Genomic DNA, 22100 nt, shown 5'->3' on the forward strand with positions numbered 1-22100 from the left:
ACTCAGCTCTCCTAAATATTAAAGTAGGCCCAACCAAAAAGGCTGTGAAGTATCCTCACTATATCCTAGAGGGTTTTTCAAGGCAGGTGGCTCTTTGCAAAACCATTTTTCCAGAATTCTTTCCCATTGACATCAGCTCGCTGCAGTCAGTGATGAATCAGGACAAACACAACAGGACTGTGTGGCCATCAGACAAACGATGCAAAAAGAAGAAGTATGAACCATCTCTTGTACATAAACACATTTTTATTCAGCCTGATATAGGTAACGCATGAAAAAAAAAAAAAAATCAAATTCTAAGAGAACTACTTCCCTTTGTGGAGCTAATGATATGACTGTTTGAAATCAGCTCAGATGCTCACTGGACAGCTCTCAACATCAGCTGCCGTGGGCTGTGAGGATATTAAGCATAATCGCATGCTACGACTGACCTGAGGCTTTTTTTTTTTTCCTTTCTTCCTCTCAACTGACAAAACGAAAACACCACCCTCGGCAGTCATTATATGTACGATTTCTCACTAAGTGATATGGAATGTTATTTTAGAAATGCAGTTAAAAAAAACAAAAAAAAACCTGTTTGTTGCAACGGAAGAAGATGTGATAAAAAGACACTGAATAAAAAGAAAAAGATAACGGTTTCCCAGAATTCTGTTCCCAGGTTGCTACTGTGAGTGAGGCGCTCACAAACAACTCAGTCCAAAGTGATCGGCAAGAAAAACGACAAAAAACCCTGCTGCTGCGAGTGAGTGTCCTAATCCTCACGTGGATATGAAGAGGAAGCACAACCTGGATGCTCTGTAGTACAGAAGGTACACTTAATTTACAGTTTGCAGTTCAGCTTTGTAGTCTATTATATTAGGGCTGACAGTCATAGATACAAAGCAAAGACTGATGAGGGAGAAAAAAGGGGAGGGTCTTAACATTTAACTAGTGTTAGTCGTCTTTTTTTTTTTTTTTGCTTATTTCAAAGTGCAAATTTTCCTTTATATTACATCATTCCCAATTTTTTTGTTTTAAGAAATATTTCTTATTCTATTATATAACAATGGAAAAAAAACTAGCCATTACCCAACTCCCTCCCCCCAGCTATTCATCAGAAGAGTAAAAAAAAGAAAAGAAAAAAAGAACAGGAATCACTAAATACATGCTGCAATGACGCCCACCGATGTGTCCGACCAGAGCCTCCTCCTCTCCTCCTCTCTCTCTTACAGTACACTGTTACTGTCAGCGTGCGTGTATAGTTAAAATATATATATTAATCTATCATTAAATAGTATGCCTCTTGCACAGTCTTGCATGCACAGAAGAGCATTGTGGGCAAGCTGTACAAGGAGGAGAGGCGTGTGGACGGACTTGCTCAGGCTGTAGGCTCCGGGTCAGGTCCAGGCACTCTTAAATCGCCACCTGTAAACGGTTTCTGCCCCCCTCTTTTCCTCGCAGCCACGTCAGTCCAGAAGATGATTCTCCAGTGTGTGTGGGTTTTTTTTAAGTCGGTGAGAGTTGGTTTGTGTTTTGAGTGTCAGTGTGTGGCGTCTGTGTGCGTGTGCGTGATGTGGTCCTAAATTCAGTTTCACAAAAGAAATGTGCAGATCACTGAAGCTTCGTCCCGAGCTTTCGTTGTCTGTTCCTAGAAAAAGAAAGAAAAAAAGAAATCCTGATATAAGGAGGGTTTATATCAGCAAAGAATCTGTTCAAGCGTGCATCTCTTATTGGTCAAAGTTTCATCCTCTGTACATGGGGCGTGTGAACTAACCACTTGTCCACTGGAGCCCCTAAACTAACGTTCCTTTAGTTATGATGATGGTTAAATGATAGTATAAATATCCAATATGTCAACATCAATGCGTCTCTGTAAGGTGTGCAGGACCTTCTGGTGATAAATGTGGTTTGCTGGTTGATTTAACATACTAATAAAACACACACTTACCTCGCCTCTGATCTGGTCACTGTATATTCAAACCATAAGATGTTGGGGATCAGGCTTGTGTCTCGCACCAGGAAGTACTCTGATACTGGCCTATCAATTGAATCCAAGCAGAGAGCAGGAAAGAATAATTAGAGCAGCCATAATTGAGCTGTTTTAGACACGTATTGAGGCTGAGGAGGAATGGTCCTCCCCTGTGGCACGAGAAGGAAGCAGAGGAATGAGGGCCCGACTTACCACGCTGCTATTTTCGGGAATAATGGTGTCAACACCTCTTGTGTGAAAAAGAACCAGACAATGCCAATCGCACTACCGGCCACTCCGCCACAGAACACCTGGCTCCAGGTGTGATACAGCAGGTAGACTCTGATGATGAAAGAGAGAGAGAGAGAAGGACAACATTTAATCGCTGAGTTAAGAACTAAACTGAGTCCTCCAGCATGCATGTGTGATGAGATCACATTTGGCGTGTTCACACAGTCAAAAAAAAAAAAAAAAAAAAAAGTGTTAAACAAGAAAAAGCGCAGTTTGGCTTCCTTTGCTCAAAGTGTGAGCAGACGGCTGGAACAAACAATATTTGAAATGAGTCCGTTTGCCCGGAGCACTCTGTAAAAGAGAGGGTCATCCAAGCTGTTATTTATAAGCTGCAAAAGATTTCTACGTTGAGACCAATCATTCAGGAAGTGACTCTGTTATCTAATGTTTAGTTTAGAGGATCACCTATGAATCATTGAATTGTTGTTTATGGATCATGTGTGATATCTTTGGATTTGATTGAAGTGGTTTGGTTAAAAAAATGTTTTGAGTGAGCTGCATCTTTTATTTCAGGTGTATTCATTTATCTAAACAACATTCGGATGAATGTAAACATCAGATGGGACTAACAGACGAGCAACATTAAAGGACTCGTATTTTTAATAACACTGAACACAACTGGACTAACCAATCACGACGTATACAAACTCTCAAATCTCAAGAGTTGGTTAACATGTTTGTGTTATGAGTGAGAGTCAGTGTTTCACGCAGCGCTTTAGAACAAGACACAGCTTCCGCCTTAAAGGAGTAATACGTAACTCTAACAAGTAGCATCGAAAACACTGCAGCCCAAATTCTAAACATTAAAGAGAGCTGTCTCTCCTTAGAGTCGATGCTCATGCGTGTAGCCGTGTCGCAGCCACTGAAGCTTCAGTATTTAGCATCGGTCTTGAAACCTTTCTGCACTCTAACGTCTCTCCGTTTTTCAAAATCTCAAATAATTATGCTGGTTTTAACACCTTTCTGGTCGTGGAGCTTATTAGAGAAATACTGTGACTCTTTTTTTGACAGGGTTGGAACACTCCCTTACCTGCTGTATGAGACTGAGAAGGCGATGCCCAGCAGGATGATGGACAGTATGTGTCTCCATAGCAGGTCCACACATCGAGCATTGTTGGTTTGATGCATTCTGAAAAAAATAATAATAATAAATCAAGCACGAGTTCACAAACCAGAAACCTTCTGACAGCTGTGCTCAAAACTTCTGAAGAGTGATCGTGAAAAACACGTTTTTGATCTGTGATCAAAATAAAACATACGTCTGACAGAAATATGAAAGAATCGAGCTGTAAGATGGAAAACAAATCTATTCAACAACGCTGCAACGACGGCTGCACAGAACATATTTACTTGATTAATTCATGTCGGCAAATTAATTCGCATCTTCGGTCAGCTTTAGCTCGCTGTTGGACTCCTAAAAATGTCCACCTTTTATACCTCTCCCAAAACAGAAAAAAACATCAACAAGCTCACCTTAAATAGAGGAAAAGAAAGAAGTAAACAACAAAGAACCAGATGAGTTGGGAGTGACTGGAGGGCATCCCATAATCTGTGTGCAGGGTGGAGTGCGTTCCTGCAGGGAGACAGAAGAACCACACTTAAACACTGACATGAGAAGAGAAACTCATGTAAAGATTGACACAGTTTACTGCTGATCGTCTCACATTTCTTATCAGTGTATTAATGTACATGTGGTTCTTTAGAGGTTATTTGTGAATTTGTTTTTTATTTGAATGATTTTAAAGGCCACTTGTTATGTAAATTGGTTGCTAGTCCAGTCTTTTACACTCAATGTTTCGCTCTTATTCCACTACTCTCTGTTGAATAAGAGATCTAAATCTCACTGGGGATAACTATTTGAATTCATTATAAACTTAATTGGACTACATTCTAATAATGAGAAATAAAGCTATAACCTCTCTTTCTTGTGGCAGCTAATGAGTGCAGGTACTTCATTCAGTAAAGCTACGCTAAAATACATCTTGCCATTTAGTGAATTAAATAAGACAAGCATAAGAGATACTGGTTACTGTTCTGTTAGTTAATCATTTCTTAATGAAATAAGCACACCGGTCTCCATTCATTGCTTTTAAGATCTGAGGATTTCACTTTTTTTTTTCTACCAGTATTGTTCACTGAATATCATTGGATTTGGGGCTCTTGATCTTATAAGGTGCTATTAAACAGAGCAGTTAAAATGTCACTTCCTGCTTGCCAGAGAGACCACTCCCCCATTTGGGTGAAAACAGCCCTGAGTATGTATTGGCCGTAGATTAGAAAACGCCGGTTGCGACGAGATTAAATGCTGTTGAAGAGCATTTTGTACTTCCAACGACTTAAAAAACAAATGTATTAAAAAAATAAAAATTCCACGACCAAGGACAGGAGACTGTAAAAGAACAACTCTGTGGGCTGAAAGTAGAGAGGATTAAAGCGGTCAAATGTGGGACTGGTGTTCTCACTGGCTTTAAGCCAGCGATCGCTCGCTGACAGCAGGAGCTGGAGTCTGCCTGCCTGTTCCCAGATTCTTCACACATTCACGAAGGTACTTAAAACATTTAGTCATACGTCATCAATGTTTGGTGAAAATGTCTAGAAAGGAACACTGCGCCAGATCCTCTTACTAAAAAATAAAGTTTGTTATTGGGACATCACACATCGTCGTCTTAGAGACTCACTCGTCATCCTTTTCACGTATCAATTTAAAAAAGGAAATAACGTAATCCAAGTTACATTAGATAATTTATTATTTACTGTAATAACTGATAACCCTGGGTTTTTTAAGGACATACTCGAATTACCCCTACTTTACAGCTATAAACACTGTAAAAGTAAAAATCCGGAAGCGCCGGTAGTGCAGTGGCAGTGCATGTGTCCCCGCGTTTAGAGGGTACAGTCCTCATGCGGGCGGCCTGGGTTCGACTCCGGCCTCTTTCTCGCATGTCGATCCCCTCTCTCTCCCTGATTTTTTATTTACTATTTTTTAATGAGTTTATATTGTGTTTGTGTGTTCATCTTTATCTTCTGTAAAACACATTGGGTTTACATGTGTAGGAAATGTGCTATACAAATGAAATTGAATTGAATATAACTTTTTCTATTCATTTTGGGCTTTGTGTGGCTTTATTTGTAGAGATAGGTCAGTGGATAGAGTAAGAAATCCTATCAGAAGAACTGATTTCTGAAGTGGCTTTAATTATGTTTTTGCAAGTTGCCTGATCTTTTGTGAACTTTTTTGTTAATCCTTTTATCAACTCGTTGCATCATTTACCTGCACATGGGCGTGGTTCTCTGAGTATGTGCTTAAGCAGCCAGTTTACCCCTTCATTCAGGATGAGCCCACCAAAGAAAGAAATCTGTTGGTAGAAATACACAAGCCAAAACATGAGCACTTTAAAAACATATGACCAGACACAACCATTGAGGAAATTCAGCCAATTAAAACACAGACATTAAAGTTTGCAACTCCTCAACGTGCAAGTGCAGGACTCACCGTGTGCAGCTCCCGTTTAAACACTATGAGTGTAACAAAACCCACAAGAATAGCTATGGGTAGCAGACTGATGTAGGCCAGCACATTCCCCGTCAGATCACCTACAACACATCAACACATTACTACAGGTGAAGCTAACTGACACAGGTGGGAGTGACACTTTTAAAACACTCAAAGAACCCGGATGGTTAATATATTAAACTCTGCCAAAACACAAAAAACAGTGAACTGTTGTGTTGGAGAACCGACGTCATTAACCATGTCAAATAAATGATATAATAAATTGAATTTTATGAATCGAATAGCTTAGTGCAATTTAGTTCGTGCTAGTTATACTTTACAGTGGCAGACCAAAAAAGCGAGCTAACACGTTAGCCACAGTAACGGCTACTATCCTGTAAGACGAAAAGCTTATAATTTAGTTAATACGGAAAAACTTATATTGCAGGTAGAAGAGTTTATATTTTGTCGCATTTATATCGCAGGACTGGGAATGTTTTTTTACCCCAGACATAAAATATCAAAACCGATATTAAAATAGCTATCAGGCTAACTAGCCTTCATTGTGGACGTTGACGTGAACTGCGCATGCGTCGCGGTCTCACAATTTGGCAGTCCGGGTTTCATTCCCCCGCTGTGCTTGAGATTTTATAGCGGCTCACAATTTGGCAGAAGCACCATCGGCCGTGTCCATTCAGTCGCACGCGAACACATGCATTTTAAAAAAAATTCACAGCGACTATCGGGAAGCAGACATTAAGGCATTATTTAAACGTGTTAAGTTGACTTACCGTCGGGGAATTCTACGTGTGTCAAAGAAATGGACCGCCATTGAGGTGGTGCCGAGCACTGCTCTTCCAACGCCATCTTACCCGGACACAGCCGGGCTGTCCCAGTGAAACGCCCCAGACACGTGTTCAGCCAATGGGGGACGGAGCTCTATGTTGAAGCCGTCCAATCACAGCCGCACAGCTAAGATGAGATATTTAGCCCATAGAGAAGAATTATTGAATGAACAAAAAAAAAAAAAGTCCAGTGCTCCACATTTAGGCACTGAGTAGCTCTCATTCAAATACATTAGACTACATTTGAAAAAAAACAACTTTGTGGTTATTTAATTTGTATTTAATTAGGCCTAAAAATGCTGCCCAAATATCCCTATGTTACATTAATTATGGAGCAAACTTGAACATTTTAAAGAGGACATATTATCCACCTTTTTCACCTTTTCAAACAGTCCCCTGTGCTCTAAATGAAACATCTGTGCTGTGCTTTGGTCCAAATAACATGAATCAATCAATTTCCTGGTGGACATCACTGCTCTGTAGAGACAATACAAATAGTGGACCTGTGCAAAAGTTTTACTCTTGTCTGGAGGTGGAGTCCATGGGTGGAAATACAAGGGGAAGGGAGGGGAATTTCTAACTAGAATCCAACTTGTGATGTCACAAACTGAGAAAATTTGAAGCAGAGCAATTTTGTCTGTGTGGTAAGACTTATGCTGGATGCATTTATTTCACATTTTATGGGAAAATAGATACTCAGGTTACCCAACTAAATGTTCAAAAACACTGTAAAGTGATTTTTTCATAATTAATTAATCCCCTTTAAAATAACTTGTAACTCATTTGCAATAAATGTTATTCATATAATTACCAAGAATATTCATTAGAGACAACTCGTAATTGAGCCATTCGCAAGACTGCAATTAAAGGGATACTTCACCCATTTACATGAAGCTTTGTATCATTAGAAACATGGTAGTAGTGTTGAATGGTCGTGAATCCAACCCTCATTTTGCCCTGAGACGAGAAAAATGTGTTTTTCTTTGCTTGAAAGTTTTCTTCATGTGATGCAAAAAGCGTCATATTGCATCACATGAAGAAGACTTCCAACACTACTACCATGTTTCTAATGATACACAGCTTCATGCAAATGGGTGAAGTATCCCTTTAAGTATCATTATTTCCATGGCATAGCCTACATCGGCCTATTTAAGCTTTTATTTTTCTCCTAGCCATCAATTAATTCTACATCCTATTGATGTAATATTCTTCTGTACTTGGCTTCATTTACAACTTTATACAGACACACGTATCTTACATTTTGTGGGACCTATATTACATCCCTTCGGGTAAATAACAAAAGTATTTCTCTGCATGCACAATAGGGTGAGATCAGTACATAGTTGTATTGAGTAAGACTGACAACCAAGTACCCCATAGGAGAAAAGAGAAAAGACCCCAGATTTTTTAAGCAGGAGCTAAAAACTAAAAGTTTTGCCATGTCCAGGAGAAATGAGATCCCTTAAACAAAGCCATCTTTTGAACTGGGTTCTATTCATTATTTACCCTGGTTATGTTTGCAATACAGGTATTTTGAGGGCATTAACGTTTATTTAACTGTGAGCAAAAGTAAACATGTCCTCAAAATCCCTTTACTGTGCAGACAGTTGAACGATCACGTTTTCTAAACTTGCTGAAGTGCACCCTCCTCTGGCCCTGACATTGAATCATACATATTTTTCTATCTACAACCTACGATAGACTGTAAGCATCTTACAGCCAAATTTCTAAAATACTGTTTTAATCTAAAACAGTTCAAAACTTTAGTTAGCAATGCATTGTGGGATACTCACCTTGAAGAAACAGGATAAAGGCCTGAAACAGTGTAATGATGGTTTAAATTACATGTATCCTACCACCACCAACTGCAATGAAACACTGCATCAGCAGTACTGTCTAACTTTCTCAATGGAAAAACAAAAACACTAACTGCACACAAGATTCAAATAGTGTACTTTACGACTTTGAACAGCTGTAAATAACATGTTCACAGTTTGTTAGATCAAAAAATCTGTTTGCACTAAAACAAAACCAAAGCTGAGGCTGATGGGAATGTCATTCGTTATAAAGCTAAAGTATGGGTCAAATGACATTTTGTCCTTATAGTGAAAGTGCCATACAATGAAAAGAGAGACATCTTAAAACTAGGGCTCAACTCACCTCGGATTTTTTTGGTGGATACCAATATAAGGGAGTGAAAAAATCCAATACCATATATCGGCCAATATATTTCTTATATCTATATTCAATCTTTAGAGATTGATATTAATGTACATACGTATTGCCTTGGTCCCTCAAATGCCGTAGGGTTAGTCAAAGGATACATAAGACTAGACGGTCATCCAGCTGGAAAGCCACTGCACATGTATACGTGCATCTCGCCTTGATACTCTGCTGTGCTAATATTGCCTCATATTATCGACAGGCAGATTGATCAGTTAGGCTCTACTTAGAACATCAGATTGAGCTTACTGAAAATGATCACACTTATTTATACTTCACTTCAGAGCAGACTTTGTTTTAATTAAGATAATGTGTCTTCTTCTATTATTTACAACTACAAGTGCTGTCAAACTGTATAACTCTACACTTAAAGGGGGGACGGGAGGACACAAAGGACAAATACAAACAACTGCTGCTACTTCCATGTATTGCTGCTGCTATTTATTATTATATTTTGAAACTTTTAATCTATCTATCTATCTATCTATCTAAAAATGAAACACTAACAGACTTCTGAGTGAAAGATAAAAATACAAGGAGATATAATCTTTTTGGGAAAAGGCATAATAAACATGTTTAATAACAAAAATAACATTTAACATGGAGAATCAAAATCAATTTACAGTTTGTGCTGACATGAAAGTTAACAATACAAAAGACAAAAGGCATGGATAGGACACTTGGTATGTACCGCAGTGACTTGCAAAAGAAATGAAATGAGAATCTTTTTTTTCTCCACATTTTGGCCGTCTGAGAATCTTATACTCTATTAAATATACGCTAAGTATGAGTCCATGCTGACACCATGACTTCATTTGATTTTAACTTCCTTAAAACTGTCTTCAGCTGATTACTAATTGAAATGATCTAAACTACTGACAACTATAAAGCTAGTCTGGGTCCAAATGTCGCAGGGATACACTGATTGATGATACATTTTAGAGAATTTTACACTTAACATGCAAAGGCTTTTTGGAGAAGTTCATCGTCTCTACAGATACAGAAAAAGCAGGCCAATATGTGAACACAAGACTAAACAATAGCATAAATGCATTCACCTGCAAGATGCATATTGTTGCAAATATATCACACACTCTACAATAACAGGGGAGACATTTTTTGTTCAAGCAGCTGCTTAGGGATGGGACCACACATGGTCAAAGTAAAACGTTCAACATTTCAAAGATGAAAACTCAAAACTTTGGATGGAATAAAACGTTACCACATCACATTTCTTTCCTCGTAAAGATAGATTCTCTACTGTACACTTCTTATGCTCTAGATTATATAAACTTTGTCAGTCATATGTTGCAATAAATACTTCAATATGTTTGTTATACTCTCAAACAGATCATTCAAATAAGGGCTGTTTCCTGAATCTTCCTGCTTTTTCTGCTAAAGTGCAAAAATGCTTCTTCAAAACACAAAGCTGCACGTCCGTCAAGAACAAAGAACTATACTATGTTGGGTAATAAGCTCTATTTACAGACAGAGGCCGAAACAATCCAACTATGCCCACTTGAAACACGTCAAGTACAGTTTTGAAAGACAACACAATGGCATCGTGTGAGAGCAAATCCCTCCATCAGAGGCGTGTTGCAACAATCGCAGTAGATCAGGATTGTACAAAGAGCAGACTTCCTCTAATTCACGTGATTCAATGTCGAGATAAAAACATAAAAAAATCTGTGCGAGCCAAAAACGATTTGAAACGTCTTCCCTTTTTTTTTGATTCACGCAGGCAGCAGTAAGCATACATTCTGTGTTTCTAATGTCGAGAGGAAAGAATCTGTTCATCAAAATCATTCACTATTCTAGTTTCTTAAACAGTCTGCATTCATTAATCTCTTTTTACAGTAGTGGAGTTGCCCATGAGAGGATGACAGGAGGAAACAGTATTAGTGTTAGTGAAAGCTTTTTCCACCGATAGAAAGATTTACTTCTGATAACTTACTCTCTGAGGAGATTGTGTATTAGACACAGTGTAAGGAAGAAACGATGGCATCAGAACATCTCTTAATTTCTACAGAAGCTCTAATTGGACATGCAACCATAGATTTTATTTGTTCCATTTTCACGTCATGAAGAATCCTTTCCTGAGAGATTTCAGTGTGCCATCATAAGAACGCTGGCTCGCCTGTGATAAAGAGATCATGTAGGTTGTTTTCTTCAGATCTGGATTTATCAATCTTGTTACCTCTGGATTAAGGTTTTCTCATTATACCGGATTAATGTAACTCAATATCTTAATACAATTAATCAGGATCATTTCCTGGTGATCTAGAAAACCGAACGATAGACTGTTCGATGTGAGATCCCAGACAGTGACATGCCAAGCTGCCATTGGCCATAAAGGTTGGGCCTATCTCTTTAGTTTGCCGCTCTAGGTTTTAGAGTTAAACACATCGAGATCTTAAGAAGACCAAAAAAAAAAAAAAAAACCTGGACATGACTTCAACCCGTGAAAATGGAGTGAATAAAAGGAATGGATGCATGTCCTCTCAGGGCTTCTGTAAACTTTAAATAAAGGGCAAGGACAAAAGCAGTCAGAGGTTATCATCAGTGCACTTGGTCAATACGTTTCAGTCAGACAGTACATTAACAGGTTCTTCACTGACACGTCTTCATGAAATCAGAACCAAAACAACTATACTCTTGCTAAGTCTGGGTATGTTGATGTTGACAATGCTGTTTGGACTGTGACGGCCATGTGGTACGGTAAGTAACAGAGGTGGGAAAACAAAAAACAAAAAATTTGATTCTTGTAAAAATTGAAATTCTTTACTAAGATTTTAAATCGATTCAGTTTCCAAAAATCACTTTTATTGATTTTTGGAAATTATCTGGATGCTAATCAGTCACTCCCTGCTCTTTAAAATCAGTAGAATGCCAAATAGAGCAACAAGAAATTAAGCCAGTCTCGCAGATGACTTTGAATCCACGGATCCATGAATGCAGAATTGTTTTGAATTGAAAAATCGATTCTGTACGAATTGTTAGCTAAGAATCAAAATCGAATCTTCAGACACTCAAAGATTCCCAGCGCTGGTAGGTACGATATAGAAGTTCTACATTGATACGTTGATCTAGCTGACATGAAGAGGGGGTGACACCGGAGTTCAGTCAGGCCATCCCGAGAGAATAAGCGCTGGTGAAGGGCCACTGGGTGGGTTGAACACCGGAGGATGAACAGGAGAAGAACTGGGACGAGGGGTGTCTTCACAAGTACCTCTGGTTTCTTTCAAGAGTAGATGGCACTGATTGATTTTAGTTTGTTACAGCAGCAGACCTTTCTTCAAGGGAGACATTTGAACTTTTAGAGAGCAGTATTATTTAAAAAAAAAAAAAAAAAAAAAGCATGTGTGAAAAGTGAAATGAATGACAGCTGTAGCGGAGTCAGTTTCAACATTGGTCACGCTGGGGGTTTTTTTTGTCAACACTTGATCGCATGTAAAATTATGATTTTACATAACGTGCGTCATTCCTTCCATGAAATGAGGAAGCACAAGTGAAAAATAACCCCACCTCCATCATTTCACTATTTTCTCAGAAAGTGCCGACTTGAACCTCTATATAAGCTGTGAGATAACTTGTCATCATTCTGTCCGATTTTTTCATTTTGTGACTCAAAGCTGAGCACGTTGTTGAGTGCAGGTCAAAGTATTTGGAGGGAAATCAGACGTCTCAAACAATAAATAAATGTACTCAAGACAAAAACAAAACAAAAAGCGCTGCATCACTTACGTCCTTAAACTGGTTTCAAGATACAATACTTGTAACTTCCTGAGAGCATGTGAACAGATTTTTGCTCTGTTCCACCTTCACAAGTAACAATGATCCTACGTGGGATGTAATCAGGGTAGATGTTTCTTTACACGCCACCTCAGTTTGATCGATGTTTATCATCTGTCAGAGGGATCACGGTGACTCTGAAATAATCTTCTTTACGTGTATAGTTTTTAGATTGAGCACACTTTTTGGAATATTTGGCGGCGTCTCGTTCTTGATTGAACCACTTGGGACAGAAATGTCTTCAGATTAAAGATGATTAAGGAACGGCCACTTAAGGGGCAATTCCATTACGACCATCATGCAGCAGCACAAGTCTAGAGCTGGCCGAGCACATCTGGAATCATCACAACAAATATCCTTTCCCCTTTTAATGTAAAAAAAAAACAAAAAACAAAAACAAACTTTGCAGACATTTTAACAAAAACCTTGATGCCTTACCAAATTCCACACACGTCAGCTAAAAGGAATCTTTGAATGGAAACTCTCTGAAAAGACTTGATCCATGTGAAGTTACAGTGTAGAAGTCCCGGTCTTCATGTTGTCTGAGCTTCTGTCGGGTGTGTTGGCAAGAAGTGTCCATGTCACGAACAAAGGCAGAGACGAGTCCTCACACGTCTGAGACTACAGTAGGCATTTTTTGAAACGCGACAGCAGCTGATAACAAGCAAGAGACAGAATCACATCCAACAGTCTCTCTTATTAACTGAGGACCATCGAGACTGTAGATCTGGTGGTGGTGGTGGTGGTGGAGGGGAATATCCTCTTGCAGCAGTTGTGTTTGATGAATACACCCTTTGAATGCATGATGCCGACTCATAGCTTGATCCAGTCTTAAAATGGAAATACAGATGTTGAGCTGCGAGTCCTTGCCGCTCCCTCCTGGTTAGCCGGCCTGTGTGACTCCCTCAGTGATCGTAGCTGTCGTTGTTGCACCCTGAAGAGCCCTCTGTGTCTCTGGGAAGGGCACCGTTGAGCTCCATGAGACTATCGATTCCCAGATAACCCAGTAAAATCTCACTTCGCCGGTGGGAAAGGTTGAGGATGTCCTCGGCTAAGCACTGAGTGGAGGTGAAGCGGACCTTGTCGTGGTCAAACATGTCCTTAAGGTACTGAACGATTTGTTGCTGCACGTGAGAGAGGAGAAATGAAAGGACAGAGAGTTAGGGGTGTGATGTAAACGCTAAACCTTACACTGGAAGCAGTCAAGTTCGTCAACGCTGGGTGGACGAATGATTTACTGAAGAGACTCAGATTCATCTTAGTAACTGTCCATCCAAGAAGAGACTCATTGACTTACTGACGCTAAAACCCAAATGTAATCGTTAACTTATACAAAAAACAGGTTTATCACTAAACAACACTTTTTGCCTTCATCTAAATAATGCAAAGTTGACTCCACTCTGATTTCTTGGAGGTGTTTTAAACCGAACAAGACTTTGTTTAGGAAAGTCTGTTGGTCCTCCAGATGTTTGAGTGAACCTGACTCACAATGCCAGCAGTCTTCAGGCAGGTACACACGCTCACTTTGCTCGTCCTGGCAATGCTGAAAGTACTCGTTTTTTTTACCGCGTTCACAAGAAGTCGTTTGCTTAAATAAAAAGTCTGCCTCTCAGGCGTGTGTGCCTCTCACCTTGAAGATTGTGCACACTTCACTTAAGTGCTGCCTGGGCCCCAAAAAGCCGAACGCTAATACAGGGCTCACGTGTTCGGATATGGCGTAGAAGTGGGAGATAAAACCATCTGGAACCTGTGGCGAACAGTCCGAGCGTTAAAAAGGTTCAAACTGTGTTAAACTGAAAAAAAATAAAAAATAAATCAGAGAGCAATAAATCACACTCACCATAAGAAGACGTCTTTTTGCTTTGAGGACAGACCAGCAAGCTGTTGCCAGAGCCTGCAGTAAAAAGAGAGAGAAAAAAATAAACTCTATAAACCAACTGTGTACTGATGGTGGACAGAATTAGGGTGTGTGTGTGTGTGTGTGTGTGTGTGTGTGTCTCTCTAAACGTACCGTCTCTTTGAAGCTGTCAGACAGCCAGCGGTTCCTCAGGACGGCGACCACAGAGGAGGGCGGGCTCTCCAGGTCTTCAAACGCATCCATCAGGATGAAGTCCAACACGATGTCGAAAAAGTTCATACATACCACCTGCAGGGGGCAGTATAACAGTGGTATAGTTTGAACTTAGATACAGGGTACACACAAAGATTTTCTTCGGCACAGGATTTCATTCTGCTGAGAAGCTCTTTTTTTATTTGTCACATTCAGTTGAGATTTCAGGGAGAGGCTTGTTTATCCATCTCTGATGGCAAAATCAGGATGGATTGATTGCGGCTTACACATCCAACCTCAGCGTGAGCATAAAAGAGAGCTCGAGACCAAGTACAGCTCACCATACTTAGATTATTAGTGAGCAGACTTTAGTTTAAGTATTATTCAGATTAGTCCCAGGCGATCTCAAGTTCATGTAACCTGGCCGAGCGTCCCTGTTCCCATGGAGACACAAACAAAAAACCAAGCAAAGAAAAAAACAACAACTTGAAGATGACACTGTATCATTATGAAAAAATAAAAAATAAAACAAAAAAACAAAACGGAATTATAACGAGCGAGAACGATAGCAAGAACGGCAGGGTCTCACCCCTCGGCCCTCCAGCTCCATCTTGGTGACAGGCCACGTCTCCTCCCTCTGAGTGTACAGCAGCATGTCCTCGTAGCTCTCCAGAAAGCTTTTAGGACTCTGAGAAGAAGAAGAAGAAGAAGAAGAAGAAGAAGTTTGTTTACAGCAGTGATCTGGTCACTGAAGCCGAAGCTTGTTCGGTTCATCCAATTAGGAAGAGTTAATAAGTGAGGATCCAGATGAGTAGTGTTTTACCTTGTTTGCCTTCACCATTAAGCCCGTAATCATTTGCTTCCCGGTCTCCATGAAGAACGTGCGGTGAGTCTCATCTAACAACAGCATCTGAGAAACAAAAGCATGATCAACTTTTTACCCTTTGATGTAAAAAAAAAAGAAAGAAAAAAAAAAGAAATTTCTCTGCATACAGAGTGGGTTCTGCTTTCTTCAAAGATGGGAGTTATTTCCACATGCATCAAAAAGAGTAATGCAAAGAATCTGAAAGCAACCCAAGCTAAAGAAACCTGAGTCATTGCTTTTTTTTTTTTTTGGGGGGGGGGGTTACTAAACTGCACCTGCAGCATGAAGGCTTTGTTAGTGTACTGCAAGGTTTCTACTCAGGCATCATGCCAACAGACATGATGGCTCAAAGAGATCTATGTTAACGGGCCTTCTGACACAGAAAGTGAAATGACATAAAAAACCCTTTTTTTCCCATATTGAACAAGTTCAAAAAGTGATTAAAAGACTGAGTATCAGAAAACTGGCGACAAGGCATAAACACTAGGGGTGGGTCTAAGTGTCGAAACCACAATTTATCGTCACCCTGGCTCGTTTTTTTTTTAAATTTATTTTAAATCTGCCGCTTTAAACAGATTTCCTCGAGAATTTGACTTTTTGCATCACTACTTCTCGACTCCTCTTCTTGGCGATTATGCCATGAAAGAGGATAACAGAAGTGAATTTGAGCGAAAAAAGAAGTTGTTGGTAGGATAAAAGGCAAAGAAGAAAACAGCAGCGGGGATAATGTTGGACAGTTTGGAAAATAAGTGAAGCGATAAAGCGCGTATGCTGCCTCTAACCTCTTTAGGGGCATTCAAAGTTCTTCACTAGCCACATCTCACGTCGTGATGAATCATCGTGTAATATTTAAATTCTAGCAAAATCTCTGTATTGTTAACCTGCGATTCCCGAACCTTCGAAGGAATAAGTCCTGACAGTCAGTCAGCCAGCGGAGGATGAAAAACATTGATAACAGTGAGCGCTACCTGAATGCAATCCTCCTCTTTGTTTACAACTACTCGAATGTTTTACAGAAGCAAAGCTAGCCCAGCTCGTCCTGCTAATACAAAATGACGACAAGCCAACTCTAGATTAGACGCTGCAAAGAGAAATGACATGTACTGAGATGTGCAACTTTCATTCCTAAGAAATTGTTTAGGAAAGAAAGAAAGAAAAAAGAAAAAAATGCAGAATTTTGTGACGATTGAAATCCTGGGAGCAGAGAGAACGCTGTGCGAGCTCAAACACACCTGAAAGGCTTGTCTCACACAGTGAAGCTTGGCCAGGAAGTCTTGGTCACCAAAACATTCCAATAATTCAGTCCTGTAGTAAAGAAAGAGAGAGTTACTCTTGTGTTAAAACTGAACAAAATAAAGCTTTAAACACGCTTTTATTTTGGTAACTGTCAACCCAACCGAACAATATTAGCTTTCATTTTCAGGAGACTTTTGATGAATGCAAGTCAATCGTTTACTCTCCTTTCGCCTCCATTTTTGGCCTCCATCAATTCATTAAAGAAATACTTGGCTCTAAAGCTTCTTAATGCTCTACGCTCTACTTCAGTGGGTGCTAACGCAGCCTGCTATTTCTGCAAATTACACCGATGAGAGCAGTGAGGGTCAACCAAAACTGTAATCAGAGTAAAACAAAAACAAAAAACCTCCCTGCAGAGCTGCAGCTAACAGCAGAGTGGTTCTCAGAGGGGTTTTTGCACTCGGAGCGACTTATGTTGATTAATGCAGCTTTAAGTATTTAGGTACAGTTGATACTCTTCAGTTACCTCAGAGACCGATAAGCCACTTTACTCTCCCGGACCAGAGACAAGGCTTCTTCATAGAGAGCTGCTGGTTTCAGCGGCTGGTAGACGTCTCCCAGACACATGGCATCAAATAGCTGCAAACAAAGACGGTACACGCACCTCGGTGAACAGTCCGCTTAAAAGTTTGAAATAGAAAGCGGCAGACGTGACCGGCTCTGCAAGACGAGAAGGGGTCATAGCGCCAGGATGAGAGAGGACGGACAGAGAGAGAGAGAGAGAGAGAGAGAGAGAGAGAGAGAGAGGGACGCTCACCTCTGCAGCCGAGAAAAAGGAGGCGTCTGAGGTAACAGTGGTGGCGTCGTCATCCCGCAGTCGGTGGAAACTCTCCACCGTCGGCAAGATCAGGGTTCCTTCACTCTCTGCCAAAGAAACAAGGCAAACGCTAACTAGCATGGAGCACATTTAAACAGTTAACAGAGGTACACAAGTGGAAAGACCAAGAACATGCATCATTGCTACTCCTCACCGATGAGTACAAACGACTCCAATGCGACCCTCCTGAACCACAACATGCTCGAGTTACTTTTACAAACTTTAAACCGTTTTTAAAGTCTCAAAATGACTTTTACCAAAGTCTGCCAGCACGCTGTCTGTTGGGATGCTGCTGCCGAAATCTTCTTGTAGGTGGTACGCCCTGTGCAGTAATGTCTCCAGCTTCTCAGCAAACACTTTATTACGGGCGTCACCCTGTCATGAACACATACGATATGGCCGGTGTTACTTCATCAGTGTGCAATCAAGACATTCAGGAACTTTTCTTTTCTTTTTTTTTAATCCTTTAAATATACTGTGTCTGTGCGGTGCTGAAAAACATCTGAAGAACAGAGCTTGACATTTCTCCACAATCGTGAACTGAAGAGGGGGAAAGTGATCCAACCATGCACAACACTCGGAAGGAGCACGAGCTGGTTAGGATTTGTTTGATGGTTACCATGGGAAAGTCTCCACACGCTGCACCCTGCAGAGCAAGGCTGTTGTTGTCGGAGGCCGAGTGCGGGTGATGTCGAATATTCAAGGCCTGTTCCCACTTTTGGAGCGCTTCCTCAAACAGCTCCATCCCTGACAGGGAAATAAGAGATGGACGTTGACCTCACTGTCCATGCAGTATGTTAAGGGTGAAGACATGCAGAAAGAACTTTTGGTGGCTGGGGGAACGTTATACTTGATCACAAACGTGGTTAAACACAAGAGTTTGTAACATTTCTTTTTATAAGGGAGAGTGCCTGGGAACATAGTGAAATAAATAATGCAGGATAATCTTCCTAACGACACTCTGGGTCTAAAAGTCCAACATTTACAGGATTATATGCAAAGTTTTCTCCACTTGTTCAACCAAACTCGCTTTGGTTCGTAGTGCGTCATAAATCTGTATTACAACTGAGGTGTGAACACAAAGAATACTCTTTACATGATACTTAAGAAACTGAGATTGTAAGTGTGTGAATGCGTCATGTTAGAGCCGATTAGTAGCATAACATTTCATTTTGTTTACTTGTTCCGAACATGTCAACACATGTAATTTTTACAGAAAAAAAAAGCTCTGGTTTAAACATTTTTTCAAAGTGCTGCTCCAGGCATGAAGAGGGGGAAAGAGAGAGAAGGAAGCACGAAGAGGATCCATTTAAGTCTAATGATGCGTGGCGTTTGTTTAGATGTCAACTCAGAGGGTGAGGCACGATTGGAAACTTTTGTTACTGGTCAGGTGTTCAATCAGTTTTTGCCCCTAAAGCAGTGGCACAACTGCGGGTGTTGTTTTTGCTGTTAAATATGGACATGAGGAGCCAAATGGACAAAAATAAACAAATGGTATGATTAACAAAGAAGTGTCCCTTGGTCGCTCATTCATGAGAAATGGGTCATGTTAGCGCGCTAATTATTAAACCCAGGTGCAGCGCCTCAGTGGCTAAACGCGTCGGCGTGGCCTCTCGACGCGACGTCTGACGTTCTGAACACCTTACCCATTAAATAGAGATTCTCTGCGTTTGCGTCCTCCACCGCCCCGGACTCTTCCACCACAGGCTCTGCTTCCCAGGGAGTGGATGGATTAACAGACTGATTTGGAGAGCTCGGGACCCGCATCTTTGTCCGAAACATTAAACACACAGAAACATTTAAAAAAAAAATACGTGGAAGAACCTCAAGAGAAAAGGCGCAAAAAATATGTCACAAAATGAGTTCATTCATTGTAATACTCACAGATGTCAGGCTGTGGGAGGAACTCGAGTGTTTGCTGGGGGCCAGGGATGAAATTCCACTCATGGTGTCATTGCTCCGGGTGCTAGGACTCATCATCTGTCGGCCACTAATCTGACCTGTAGGAAGAAGAAAAAAAGAAAAACCCCAGCTCTGATTTGCGTATTTCTTGCAGGATAATATCCAATGTGACGTGAACTCAATCACACCTCTCTTCAATGAGGAGGGCCTTCCTGTCTTCATCAGTGCCTCAGGTATTCCCACGGTCTTCTGGCCCTCTTTCCCCTGTACCGCCTGCTTTCGTTTCCTCCCCCGTCTTTTCAGCTGATGAGCGGTAAGCGCCAAAGCGACACTTCCTAGAGCTGTGGCGAACAGCACCCTCTTCAAGTTCGGCGTGAGCTTCAGCTGAGAAAATATGGACTGAAAGAGGGAAAGGCAAACAAAAGACATCGACATCAACAGCTCAAGGAAAACGTTTCAAAAGCCTCGAGTGAGAGTCAACAGAGATGCAAAGCGTAACAGGAGATGCAAAGTGGTTTACCTGCCCAAATGTTGAATAGAGAAACACCGGGATCTCGGCCACAGTCATGGCCAAAGCCTGGGCGATGGACATCCCGTCTGGTTGTTTGACTGACATCTCAGAAATGGAAATGCCTTCAGGCCCCCTCACATTCACCCTGAACGAGGTCTCCTTTCTAGTCCGGGATCAGCCAGCTCAGGGCTTGATGATGAGCTGCCTGTCTTCATTCACACCCCAGCTGCAAACGCGGTCCAGCGTCTGTGGATTTTATGACCCTACAGGCGAATAAGGCACGAGTGTAACAACCTCCTTCCTTAGTGGTGCATTGAATGAAAAAAGCAATCACAACTATGACAACTAGAAGAGTGTTGGATTGTCATTTGTTTTGTTTGTATAGAGCCAATTCAGAAGAAATCTCAAGAGCAGATAAAAGACTGTAATATTTGTTCTAATGTTGTTTTAATACCTGACATTAACCCAACATGAGCATGGCACTAACCAGCATTTAGCAAAGTTACAGTGGTGAGGGAAAAATTACATTTTAACAGGCAGAAACCTCGAACAGAGCCAGACTCATCAATTTCATGCCAATTATTCCCTTGGTCGGATTACACAAAATGTAGTTCCATGAACTTGGCTTTCAGATGTATTGTGTTCTTTATGTTGAATCATAGCCCCTGTTCAACAACATGGTAGTTTGTATCGCCCGATAATTGCTCATACTTATCCACAATACCACAAATATCGTGAAGCGTCATCAAGGCAATGGAAGCATTTTTTGTTTCCCCGAGACAGAAAGATAGAAGGTAAAAAGCTGCAAAATAATAATATAGACAAGGGAAAGCACCACCAACATGATGCAGCGTTTAAATCGACAGCACGATGAGAAGCTCCGATCACTTCCCGATTCTTTCAAATAAATCGTATCGGGAGTAGAGTGAATCGTGACATCCCTAATAAAGACATGGCATCAATAGAAACAATCACCACCACAGAACTGCATAGAGCTCAACAGAAAACCTTCCAGACAAATCAGAATGAAGTTGCAAATGTCCATGGTTTAATCTCACATTAACTGTTAAGCAGGAGAGTAGCCTGGCTGTCTGCCAGCTACTTACCTCTCTACACTGTCTGGTATGCAGCCAAGTGTGTGTGTCTGACTTTTCCCCCTCCTCTTGAGCTAACTAATCATTAAAATACATACTTACACACGAACAGTCATTTCTCAGTCAGACAGGCATTAGGTTGTATTCATTATGTAGAAGCTGCTAGCTGAAAAAGCACCATTAGCATACACGGAGCTCTGCATCTGACCATAATGAATCTCACCAAAACTGTTTAGCTTCCTTTTTTAAGAGAACTTCGTCTTCATCACGTCTACAAAATGTGACGAAATAACAAGTGATAATCGGTATTGACAAAGTGAAAGAAGCCTCACACTCACATGCAAGCGTGCTAATGTTAGTTAGCACACTCAGGTAGCCTAGCTCATCTGTCACTGTGACATCACATCATCATCCGGTGAACCGGGACACTCTATGCACGGGGCCGTTTTCACTCACAAACATTTCGGTATGTACGTGTGCTCATAATCGGCTGTGTAGTTAATAACATAAATAATCACTTTGCTACATACCGTGAGCATCCAAGTCGGTGAGGAAGGACATCCCGGTGTCACAGGCAGTGAAAGCTGCACACTAGCTTACTGCCAGGGGGGCGGAGCTTACTGGTTCATCCACAAGCCAATCGGAAGACGTGTACGGCAGGTTCCTTTTTTTATGACCAATCAGATAGAAGGTGAGAAGGGCAGCAAAAAAAAAATCTACTAGCCAATCAGATTGTTGATCAGAAAATGTGAACGCTGTCAGAAAGTTTTCTGTGGCGCATTAAATTGTATTTTTTTTAAAAATTGATTAAAATGAAATTAAAGACATGGCGACAAAAATAATATAACATTATTAAAATAATAACAATAAAGTAGCATTTATTTAAAAAAAATGACACATTTTTAATACGCGTTCTTCCTTTACGTCGCTTTGAACAAAACCTGCTGTCTGCTAAACGAACTGTAAAATGTTA

General features: G+C 40.6%; 2 protein-coding genes across 2 annotated transcripts; both read right to left on the reverse strand.

Annotated features, from left to right (window-relative positions):
* Positions 1–226: 226 nt before the first annotated feature.
* dolpp1 (dolichyldiphosphatase 1) lies at positions 227–6682 on the reverse strand. The gene is made up of 8 exons (XM_079364684.1): positions 6524–6682; positions 5733–5833; positions 5511–5595; positions 3713–3812; positions 3270–3368; positions 2162–2290; positions 1928–2017; positions 227–1627 (listed from the first exon to the last, which is right to left on the reverse strand). Exons 1-8 carry the CDS (start codon positions 6597–6599, stop codon positions 1591–1593), a joined length of 717 nt encoding a protein of 238 aa, XP_079220810.1. The 5' UTR covers positions 6600–6682; the 3' UTR covers positions 227–1590.
* A 5556-nt stretch (positions 6683–12238) lies between these two features.
* miga2 (mitoguardin 2) lies at positions 12239–21771 on the reverse strand. Its single transcript, XM_079365114.1, has 16 exons — positions 21658–21771; positions 20043–20296; positions 19711–19921; positions 19505–19620; positions 19267–19387; positions 18240–18367; positions 17878–17995; positions 17561–17667; positions 17270–17382; positions 16740–16812; positions 15466–15552; positions 15232–15330; positions 14604–14738; positions 14433–14486; positions 14223–14339; positions 12239–13716 (listed from the first exon to the last, which is right to left on the reverse strand). Exons 2-16 carry the CDS (start codon positions 20136–20138, stop codon positions 13498–13500), a joined length of 1794 nt encoding a protein of 597 aa, XP_079221240.1. The 5' UTR covers positions 20139–20296; positions 21658–21771; the 3' UTR covers positions 12239–13497.
* Positions 21772–22100: the final 329 nt, after the last annotated feature.

The sequence above is a fragment of the Symphodus melops genome (assembly GCF_947650265.1).
Source record: "Symphodus melops genome assembly, chromosome: 16".
NCBI classification, from domain to species: Eukaryota; Metazoa; Chordata; class Actinopteri; order Labriformes; family Labridae; genus Symphodus; species Symphodus melops.

Bases quoted from the DNA above. Each gene is read 5' to 3' on its own strand.
- dolpp1 (XM_079364684.1), bottom strand. From the start codon at position 6,599: ATGGCGTTGGAAGAGCAGTGCTCGGCACCACCTCAATGGCGGTCCATT. The intron at 5,596-5,732 runs GTGAGTCCTGCA...TTCTACCAACAG, and splicing joins TTAAACGGGAGCTGCACACG to ATTTCTTTCTTTGGTGGGCT. The intron at 3,813-5,510 runs GTAAATGATGCA...GTCTCCCTGCAG, and splicing joins AGAACCACGCCCATGTGCAG to GAACGCACTCCACCCTGCAC.
- miga2 (XM_079365114.1), bottom strand. From the start codon at position 20,138: ATGTCAGTCAAACAACCAGACGGGATGTCCATCGCCCAGGCTTTGGCC. The intron at 18,368-19,266 runs GTAAGGTGTTCA...TTTCCCTGTCAG, and splicing joins AGAGAATCTCTATTTAATGG to GGATGGAGCTGTTTGAGGAA. The intron at 14,487-14,603 runs GTACGTTTAGAG...TTTTTACTGCAG, and splicing joins CTGACAGCTTCAAAGAGACG to GCTCTGGCAACAGCTTGCTG.